This window comes from Diadema antillarum, unplaced genomic scaffold (assembly GCF_040938485.1).
Source record: "Diadema antillarum isolate AM-2024a unplaced genomic scaffold, OU_Dant_1.0 seq00000900_RagTag, whole genome shotgun sequence".
Taxonomy (NCBI): domain Eukaryota; kingdom Metazoa; phylum Echinodermata; class Echinoidea; order Diadematoida; family Diadematidae; genus Diadema; species Diadema antillarum.
In genome coordinates, this window is record NW_027271760.1 from 629,517 (window position 1) to 640,980 (window position 11,464).

Below are 11,464 nucleotides of genomic sequence, written 5' to 3' on the forward strand. Positions count from 1 at the left end.
TATTTGCCAAGTGTTTTTGGAATGTCTATTGCTTTGGTCGCCTTGTACTGGCGTTTCGGTGCAAACCTTATGAATTTGTATGTGCGTATGTGTGTGTGCGTGTGTGTGTGTGTGTGTGTGTGTGTGTGTGTGTGTGTGTAAGTGAATGTGTGTGTGCTTTGGCAAAGTGTCTGTGTGTGTTTGATTCATGTTCTTACTTGTTTCATTCTCGTTGCTGAAGTGACATAACTAAATCGAAATGACGATGGAAATAAATCCAACAGGACCCCATGAAAGACCAGCTAGTGAAGCTGAATATGTGCTATTCAGCCATCTTCTCAGATGGACAGACAAACAAACAATCGAACAAATCTACAAATTAAATGAAGGAAGACACACCTGTCAGAATTTGCCTTTGAAAACATTCACGCATAATACTCACAACATTCACCAATGTAAGTTCGTACTAGTTTGACACAGTTCGGCCAAGACAAAGCAGCAGTGTATGATGATGAGGAGACACTAAAAATGAAGACAGCTTAGCGGTGAATTAGTCGCTAATCGCTCTGAGTCACTGTCAATAATGACTCGCAGTGACATCATTGTAGGGAACGGGGAGGAACAGACATTGAACAGTTGCCTTCATGGACGTGCATATTATGAATGTACGTGTAATACCATGTGTGTGTCTTTTTGTTTACTTAAATGTATGTACATGTTCTGTTTGTGTTTGTGTGTGTACGTCTTTTTTTTTTTTGGTTCCCTTTGTAGACTTTTGCCATTGTATTCACCCTGGATTACAGAGGAGATGGCGGACACAAATGTTCTTGTTTATAACGTTCCTGGACCTGCATTTTAGAGAGAAAATAAAAGACCACAACAAGCAAAACTTTGCATAGGCCCATGTGTGTGTGCCTACATGGATCAATGTACGCGGTGCTTCTCGGCATTATAGATTCCAAGCAACCTTATGAAATAATTCAAAATTATCAAAAGACGACCTCATCGCTAATTCTATCCCTAAAAGAAAAAAAAATCGTGAAGAAATTTTCACTTCAGCTTGTGCCCGATTCTCATCCATTTACAAACACTAAAACCTACGGAGCAAACTTTTTTTTTCAAGGATGAAGTAGAGTGCGACTGAGATAAACTAGCTTACACAAACAGTATCTATATAGCAGATTGAGATGTGGCTTCACACATAATTGTTGCCAATTTAAGACATCTTTCAGCAGTTGTATCATGAGCCAAAAAAAAAAGAACAAAAGGCGATCTAAATTGCAACTTAGTCACGCACCAACTATATCTAGTGAGGTAGGAAATTGCATGGACATGTTTCGAAATAGAATCTTAGCCTTGGAACGCAAAGTGCGGATAATGTCATCCCGGGAATTAAAGAAATTGAATTGGATTAAATTGAATAATCAGTAAACTCTAGCAACCAGGCACATTGTGCCATACAAAGAAGAAGGAGGAGGAGAAGAAGAAAAGGAAAAGAAGGAGAATACTTTACTCTATTTACACCACCTAGGTTATTATGCTGCGGCAATTTTAAGGCATATGGATGTAATATATTATTAGGAAGAAAATAAAAATGTGAAAATGAATACGACAAGTATTTGATATGAAATATCTAAAATGGTTGAAAAACAAAGTTATGACATTTAATAAAACTTGGTCGATTTCATTGCTGTTGCACATAAATGGAATACACACACACACACACACACACACACATGTATATGATATATATATGATTATTTACATATGTGTATATAAATAAATAAATATATATATATATATATATATATATATATATATATATATATACATATCAAAGCTATAAACCGTAAAGCATGGATGAACTTAATTAGCAGTATTCCCGAAACGCGCCGCTCTATTTGGCAGGAAATTGGGATAAATGTTATCCGCCCTGGAACAAAAAAGAAGTACACTCAGTCTCGCCCATGATCAAATTTCCTGCGACGTCCAACGTAATTCAACATTACGAATGCCTTCACACCCTGGAACGGCAGTATACGAGAATACGTGATGCAGGAAATCTGCTCACTATGGTATAATTATGACAGACTAGTGAGTTTTTCCGTATTTATTTAAACGTATAACTTAATACTACTATACTTCTACTGATTATGGTGAAGATGTGATAACAATAATAATGATAGTAATATATAACAATGTTAATGATGATGATGATGACGACAATAACAATAATAGTAATAATAACAATAATAATAATGATAATAATAATAATAATAATAATAATAATAATAATAACAATAATAATAATAATAATAATAATAAGGTCTTCTTTATCCAGGGTAGCCTCTTAAAACATGTCTTATCAGTACAGGATACACTATTTCCTATCATAGCACCTTATACTATTTACAATGACGGCATAAATTGATTATGGTTGTACACCTATACCTTAAACCAAACATTTCATCTCAAGATTTCATGTTGCACTTTATTGTTACATAGCACTCAGATTCCGTTCAAGTATGTATTAAGTTAATGTCCATTTTCAAAGATGCCTCTTGACACGAAATTGATGTTGCAATCATATTCAAATTGTATTTTCTGAAATAGTGGTATAGAAATTTAAACATGGCCCTAAATGAGAATATTCGTGTTTAAAAAGTTGGCATCAATTGCTGGAAAACAAAACAAACAAAGCAACAACGCTCCTAGGTCTAAATCAGAATTTCAATAGTTTTGCAACTTGTGTATAAATTATGTGTGTGTGTGTGTGTGTACGTGTGTTTTCTCTCACTTCGAGATTTGTCAATCTTTCGTGGATCTGTCAGTCAGTGCGCCGTCTCAACGCATTTCCTGCGATTGGTCTAAAAAATCGCGCCCTAATCCATGCATGCCTAATATTTCTTCGTCTCACCCAATCGGTGTCGATCCACATCACACCGTGCAGCTCGCACGGTCGAGTGAAAGCCTGGTCGACACGGGTGAGGTGGACCGCTTAATAAGTTCTCCGCCTCTTTGGAGAGGATTAGATGCTCTATAAGTTCGAGCACCGCCGCTTCTTATTTAGGTTCTTGAAACAGGCGAAAACAAACTTTGTAAGTAGCCTTGTATCATGCTCCATTATTTGTTTCTATGGTTTCGGGAAGCACTCTCTTCCGAACAAACAAACAAACAAACAAACAAGCAAACAAACAAACAAACAAAATTTCAGAATTTGTATTTTTGATGACACCGATACTGTTCACTCTTAGAAACGAAGCAGAAGTCTGTCACAATGTTGTCTTCAATAGTTGAAATACTATTTTGTTATTCAAACACAAAATATTGAAAATGCAAGAATTGGTAAATGGCGCAAGGGGGTGAACTTTACCCCCCCCCCCTTTCCCCGGCCCCCTCATCCCCCGCTCTTACAGATAATTTCCTGCACGTGGGCATAGAAGATGACATTTTCACGGAACATGACAGAACTGAATTAATCCCGATAGACGCTGAGCACCACCACCTTTTCATGTCAGAATAATGTATCAGATATTATACACGATGTGGAAAGCTGACAGTTGGGTTTGCTGCGTTGCAGAGACCCGTTCGTCAGTCAAGGGGATAAACAATGTGACAATTTAGCAAGCACGGGACTGAAATAGTCATCTATTAATAGTTAACATGTGGAAGGGAAATGAAGCTAGATGGGTCCCTCTTGAGCATAATATACATTATACAACGTTCGTATACAGTGAACACGCCAGCACTCTATATCTCGACTACATCGCCTTCGAGTGACATGACATAATTATAGTTCCTGACATAGTAACTCCTCGGTAGCTCAACGTTGGTATAAGGGCTTATTATTTTATGTATATTCCGACGGAAGAACTAAAGCGACGAGATGGTTGTATCTTTACGACTGTCCTGTTATATGCACATTTTCCGGAGTTTTCCGCATTTTTCTTAGTGTGATATTTTCCAGTTAATGGTAACTTTCATAATAAAGTCTAATTTTGAAAATTTTGTGTTGCTGTTCTTGGTTTATTTGGTTTAATTTGTATGAAAAGTGGCCAACATTTGAGCAATAAATCCTCTTTATAGATGACTCTAAAAGCAAAGTAATGTTGATAAAGATCGTTTTTCTAGTGCGATAGATTTATTGGTAATTCACATTTATTTCATCAATTTTTTGACAATTATTTATTTACATTTATTCATTTACATTCAGTTATTCTTCGATTCAAGATACTGGCGATACACTGGCATTGTTATTGACTAATATATATTGCGAAATGCGTCAAACATTTTTTCCACTACAGAAACGAGGAGCGAAATAATAAGAGGGAAAGTCAAATTCAATAAAGCCGACATTCGTCTAGCCGTGCGTCGACAATGAGATTTTCTGTCCCACTCAGACTCACAGTCTGTTGGAATACTCCCTCGCAACATGTTGACATTGCGTCTGTCTGCTCTACAAACGAAATCGGCATTTGCCATTTATAAAGATTATTACTATAGATTCACAGTTATCAGCACTAGAAGTGACAGTGACAGAAAAGTTTCGGAAGTTTGCCGAATGTCATGAATTACTTACATCATGATATTTTGATCGTCTTTGTCACGCGACTGACATATAAGATCAAGAAACAATTCTATGTGCTTCTAGATTTGTTTCTATGATGGTTTCAATTCAGTACTTTACTTTATGTCCGTATCCATCCATCACCCCCGCCCTCACGTACACTCCCGCAAACTTTCTTCTTTCCAGGGCTAACTTTCCATGAGTGTAACACACACATACAAATCATCGAGTCTTCACGCTTCTCTCTCTCAAGGGAACTCCCCTGTAGCATACCACCACCTGTGGAGGGAAGAGAAAAGGACAACGCCCACACCCCTTTCCGCATCTCCACTGACTCTTCTAGCCATGCCAGCACCGCCTTTCCTCGCAGACTCTTCCAACCACGCCCAGACCTTGCTCGCCAGAGGACCCATCGACTGTCAGCATACTTATACACCCCTTGGTTCATCTCCTTTCCGTTAGACGGGCAGACGCGATGATAACAAGGTAACAATACTTCTCCGGTAATCTACCGGTAAATCCCCCTTTGTAAGCCTCTCGAGCCCCGTGGATTTTATTAGGATTTCCCCGCTTCGTGCGCCCCTCAGATTTTGGGATATTCCCCCTGGCTTTCTGCGCTAACATGATTGGAACGTGTCCACCTCGCCCTGGCTCTTAAATTTGAAAAATAGAAGAAGAAGAAGACAAGATCGTGTCTGTTTTCCATGTTTCTCCTCGAATTCTCAGTTGATGGTCGTTATCGATCAATAACAGCAAAGTGAGAAAATAATATTCAGGATGATGTCGATAATGACGGGTTAAAGGAGCATGAAAGAAGGTTGTGTCTAGACTTATTGCTAAATCTTTGAACTTAAAAAAAAAAAAAAAAATGTGGGTTCAATTCCTAAGGAGAAATCGTTGCCACGAAAAGTTTAAGTTAACCGAAACAAAAACTCACAAGTTAAGAGGCATCTTGACAATATAAGGCTGGTCAGAGAACGAAGAAAAACTGCACATAAACTTTTATACCCTTTCTTATTATATATCTAAAAAAAAGATAAAATGTGTTCGCTGTTTTTTGTTTTGTATCTTTTCAAACATTTAAGTCTATGCCATCGGATGATTGAATAGTTTCTAGTTTAGTTCCTTTGAATAGAATGCTTACAGATAATAACACTATATTGGGAAAGAGTTGTTGATAGTTGCAGTTTCTTCAAGGACCTTTTTTTCACACTTCACTGAGTTGCTATAGTTACTGAGTTACCTCACGCCTAATTCTGAATTGTATATTCCTATGTATCTGTCATAAATTGTCAAGCTGTAAGCGTATACATAACAGATGTATTTGGTTTTGTTTCCTTTATTTTCGATGTTGCCACGTTAAATCACATCAGGGGAGATTTCGATTCCAGCTAGTACTTTCGTCCTGAGAGATTCGAATATCCTTTCGCAATTATTTTCTCCACCCACTTTGTCACTCTACGTTTTACGAGGGAAAAAAAAAATGCTGCTTTATCTATATTAAGTCGATGAAGTGTGTCTTTGTTAGGCTGAAAATGGAAAGAACAAGAAAATAGTATCTGGCCCTGTCTGTGTAAAATTCTCGGGGAGATTAACAATATCCTCTCCAAACTTCGCAGCCTTCCTATAAACACAACGCAAACGCTTCCCATCCATTAAAACTGCTCGCGAGACAGTTTCGATATAACGAGAAACACTGGGCGCGTGATAATGACGGCATTCCGTTTTCCATCGTAGGTCAGCCATTCTCGCGGACGGGTGAATATTTTATACATAATGTTGATTTCTTTTAGTCCTAACAATAATTTTCTGAAACGAAACATGATTTCACAGCATTAAGTCGGTATTTTGGTAAGATTACGATTGCATCAGAATTTAGCATTACATTTAAAAAAAATCAAATGAAAGAACTTCCTACATGTAGATTACTTCATTCCTCTTAATAGACATAGTGTTTTGCTTTGTAGCTAATTACACTTGTACACTTTTATATTCTAGTTTCATGAACAAGGGCACCACATGATCAAGAACAGTCAAACAATAATTTCAATATCTGTTCAATGAATGATCGCCCATTTAAAGGGTCAGGTCGATCTGATTCACGTATACTCTATTTGAGGCGAATGACACAGCGGTAAGTCAACGCTTTGCTGCCCCTACCCCCGTTATTCTTTTCCCTTTCTAAATTCTTATTCATCCACACTTGTTCTTCATTCCAAACTCAACAGTGTACCGTCGGAAGTTGAAATTTAACGAGGGCCCCCTTGAACTATCCGCGCTGACTTCCGTTGCTACATAAGGGCAGTCTTCATAGACCCCAAAATAAGGTCATAGGCAAACTCCCCTCATATAGTGTTTTCCGTTTCGCCCATCGCATGCAATGACCTAGTACTTAATAAAATGTATGAACCAAATGAATACTAGACGCATGGAGATTTGCAAGCACAGATTACACATCTCTGTTCATGATCTGCATCAAGGTTGCATATCTATATTTTTATCATGCAGAAGTAAAACAAGGTTTTACATGATGTACTATATGTATCAACATTTGATTAAAATAATGAAACTGCTGTAACGTATTCTCAACAATTTAATGGTATTCTAATACTTCCGCATGTGACGAGCAACGATTTGTCGAATTTGAAGTACAGAACGAAAGACGGTACAAATTTAATTAAGACGGATGTCTTTTCACAAAAATCATCTGAGTTTGACAACCTCACCTAACACATGGAGCTGAATTGGGTATACGGAGTGCTGAATGGTGATTGTATTTCAGCAAAGCTGTTATAAAGAATTGAACATGTGGCTTTCGTTAGCGGTTTTGGATTTGAAGATGAAAATGCAAGTCTTTAAAGCCAAAGCTAATTCAAGTTTCGAAATTATTCAAACAGCGCAGCGTGATAACCTAGTTGTAAATGTTCAACAAAATGTGAACAGCAAATTATCAATCAAAATGACCACAGCTCTGACAGAAAGCTGAAAGAGTGGTTTGAATGCTCGCACTGTCTTATCGGCGTTGCCATGGCAACGCAACCTGTCCATCAAGATGTCATCTGAAAAGACCGCCAAAATCAGAGGAAGAGCATTGCAATCGCCACTATCGAACATCGATGTGTCTTACCACGGCATGAAACACGAGTGGGTGAGACTGAAGGCTTGTGACAGCGACAAGTTCTTGGACATGTCATACAAGAGCCATGCAAGTATTGCTCTCTTCCTCTTTCTTTCTTTCTTTCTTTCTACTCCTCTCTTTCTCTCTCTCCTTCTCTCTCTCCGTTTCTCTTCCTCCTCTTCTCTCCTCTCTTCCTCCACCTCTGTCTCTGTTTCATTTTTTTTCACGCTTGTGGATTCAACATAATATCGTAATAATGGTAATTGGCAAGCCCAAATTAAGAGAATTGCGCATGTGACCCCGGCGAGTCAAGTTCGTTAAAGATTATTAAGTGAAAAGTTCTAGCCATTGAAACTTTCCAAACAAGATTATACACAAGTATGTGTTTTATTTGCGGAGTTCACCTTTTAAGTCTTTGAAACTCCGTGAAACATTTCAAAGACTATAACGTGTGCAGTATAGAAAGCAGAGCATTAAACACGTGACTTCGTTAGTGTTTTTGCGGTGAAACCTGGTAATCAACATTTGGCCGCGACGAATGATATTTCTCGCCAATTTTTCTAGCAAGTGTCAGAACAAATGCCCATGCTGCGTTCTTATCTCTCTTTTTTTTTTTGGACGACGTTCATGGCACAGAGTCACCTGCAAATGGCATCTTACCGATGAACTTTTTTAAAAATCACCTGCTTGTGGTAATTAATGTCGCTCTTTGAGTGTTCTTGCATGACTTCTATACTGGAGACGGTAAGTTGATTTTGAATATCAACACAACTGCAGCATTTTGTCTGTTTGTGGAAGTTTGTCTGTGAGTGCTGTAACAACCCCCCCCCCCCCACACACACATACACACCCACACACACCATGCACACACACACACACACGTACTCTTCTAGGTAGCGTTAATTAGTTTTTGCCCTATTTGTCCTGATAATTCTCTTCTCTTCAAACTATACACCATACAATCATGTAGTATAGTGGCTATTACGTTATGATCGTAAACATTATTTTGTCTTCTCTTTCACTCTTAAGAGCAACGTGCTTACAAGAGTAGGTACTTGGAAAAAAAAACCCAACCAAATCATATGGAATAAGATAAATTACACATAGGAATGAATTCTTATTTTCATGATGAAGATGAGCGTGAGATTGATATCACTTTGATGATGATAAATCCCTTGCAAAGAGGAGATTGCAAGTATACAGAGATACAAGAATGTTTCACTACACACAGGTCGGAATACACGTGGGGAACATCAGTGCGGACTTTGTTACGTTTTTACAAAGACACTTGAATCATATTTGTGTACTGTAAACAAGTTAATATATTGTAGAAAAACAATATATATACATATATATATATATATATATATATATATATATATATATATGTGTGTGTGTGTGTATGTGTGTGTGTGTGTGTAAGCATGTATGAAGAGTTTGTTCGCAAAAACCGATAAGTCCATTTTGCCAAATGGAGATATTTGCAATTAAAGGTCAAGAAAAATAAGGCGAATAATATAAAAAGTTTTGCTTCTTTTGACCATAACTTCAAAAATGTACCTTTATAATGTAGGGACCAAAATATCATTCAAAAGATATTATTTTGTACTTAATGGCAAAGACCGTACTTCAAAATCTTAAAAAATGGACTTATCGGTTTTTGCGAACAAACTCTTCATATGTAAAGATACATATGTATAGATGTGTGTGTGTGTGTGACTGTGTGTGTATATATTCTAGATAGATAGATTAAAGATACACAATAGCTTGCAACAAATGTAGTGTTGTCGAAAATTTGTTTTATGCCGATTTTCGTCATCAAAAACCATTTTGAGTGATGACATATCGCAGAATCAGCTAACCCGTGAAAAGCCCCAGTAAAAGCCTCGTGATTACGCTGTAATCGCCGTCGTATTTATAGATACGGATATTATTCCGACGCAAGCGATAAAATATTTCTTGTGCCGTGGACATTACTATGGACGCATGGGTTAATATTCAAATCTGTTTGTGCGCTTGTTTCCTGCTGTGTATGTGTGTGTGTGTGTGTGTGTGTGTGTGTGTGTGTATCACGTGAATTATGACAATCTTGCGTTGCATAAGTTTTTCTTCTTCCCCGTTCAAATTGATGGTATTATAAGAGATATCACGATTTTGAGATTGTATCATACAAATATTACATAACAATAGTATTTCATCTGCACAGTATGCAAAAGAAAAAAAAACCCAAACAAACCATCAGGAAGTGTGTTGCAGAGAAGAAAAAACGCGAAGAAAATCGAAACTGGAATTCGGTGATCTAAAGAACATTGCTACTAGCATCTTGTTTTCTTTCTTCTTCTATTTTTCTTCACTCTTGGGCATGGAATCACTGTTTAAACTGTCATCACTTACAAATATCTATTATCGCAAAATGCCTTTGTCCGTCAGATTGATATATCACTATCATCATCGCCCTTGATTATCTTCTATCATGAAACTGCTGATTGGAGTTTGTTAGTTGAGTCTAGTACAAGTAATTGTTCAAATTCGGTCATTACTACGGCAAAGGCCCCTGAACGTGTTAACTTAGCAGACTCATTTATTATCATTATTGTCATTGTAAAGTAGTTGGAGTGGTACACATACACTCTGTAATTTTCCCTTTTCCCCCTACCCTTCCCTCTCTTTCTATCCCTTATTCTATCCAGAGTAGCTAAGTATAGAGTCTCCATACCGTCAGGCCTCGGCTTATTTTGGAGACCCTTCTGTTTAAGTTCCCTAAGCTGTTTGTACTTGTTTTGTTTTGTACTATACTATGTGTCGATATACTGTTTGTCATAAATGATTTGTACACAATCACATCTGATGTAATGGAATTAAGCAGAAATAAATCAAATCAAATCAAATCAAATCAAATCAAATCAAATCAAATCAAAATCAAAGTTCTTGAACTCAACGCAGTTACAGGAGAAACGAGAAAACACAATCCACCTCAGTCCATGGTTCTCGCAACGTTTGGTGCGGGTGACGACAGAAGCGGGTTAAAAAAGAGAAGAGTGACATCAAAATCAACTTTTCATCGTAATTATAACTATAATTTCTTCAAGGAGTACCATTCGTCTGAATAATATCTAATTCCATTCGTCATTAAAGTTAAAAGAGTAAATTGGGAATCCAAATCCAGCATTTCCGCCTCCTGTTCTTATTTCTGGAGGAAAATGACAAGCATATCGTGATACATGGAACATGGACGCCAGGATGTTACATAACTCAGGACCACATGAGGACACAAGGTTATAGTTAATTCTTTCTTTTTTCCTGAGATATCAGATGATATCTTGCATCGGAATAGAGATTCTTACCTGACCATGTGTGTACAAACGCCACTGCCGACTGGGTCCAATTCGTTTTGTCCCATCACGGATACATGGGTCGCCAGAAGGACCAAGACCAGGCCCCATCGCATAGTCCTCAACAAGTCGGACCCAGACAAGTGTCCCATCACCATCATCATAATTTTCATCTCTCCTATAGAAATTTCTCCAGAAATCTCATGTGTTTGATGCTTTCCGATCCCAGGACCTTTCACACCTGCCGATATTTTGACAAAGCTGTCCGATCCCGAAAGTCGAACAGTTTGATGCTCACGATCTCTCTCCGTTCTGCATTTTTGTCTATCTTATTTTTCCACAGCAACAGTTTCTGACAGAATCAGCGAAGTAAGATCCTCCCTCACTCCTAAACGCTGGGCAAAAGAATTACATCAGCTGTGCAATGTTCGCAATAGAACAAAACATAACGAACAGGCATTGGAGACG

At 37.7% G+C, this 11,464-nt stretch overlaps 1 protein-coding gene across 1 annotated transcript in view; it reads right to left on the reverse strand.

Moving 5' to 3' along the window:
- The window catches only part of LOC139741068 (uncharacterized), a 29,898-nt gene extending 18,805 nt beyond the window's left edge, over positions 1-11,093 (reverse strand). The window contains exon 1 of the mRNA XM_071651654.1: positions 11,009-11,093. Within this exon, the coding sequence (XP_071507755.1) occupies positions 11,009-11,064 (56 nt within the window). The 5' untranslated portion in view covers positions 11,065-11,093. The remainder of the gene's footprint in view (positions 1-11,008) is intronic.
- Positions 11,094-11,464: the final 371 nt, after the last annotated feature.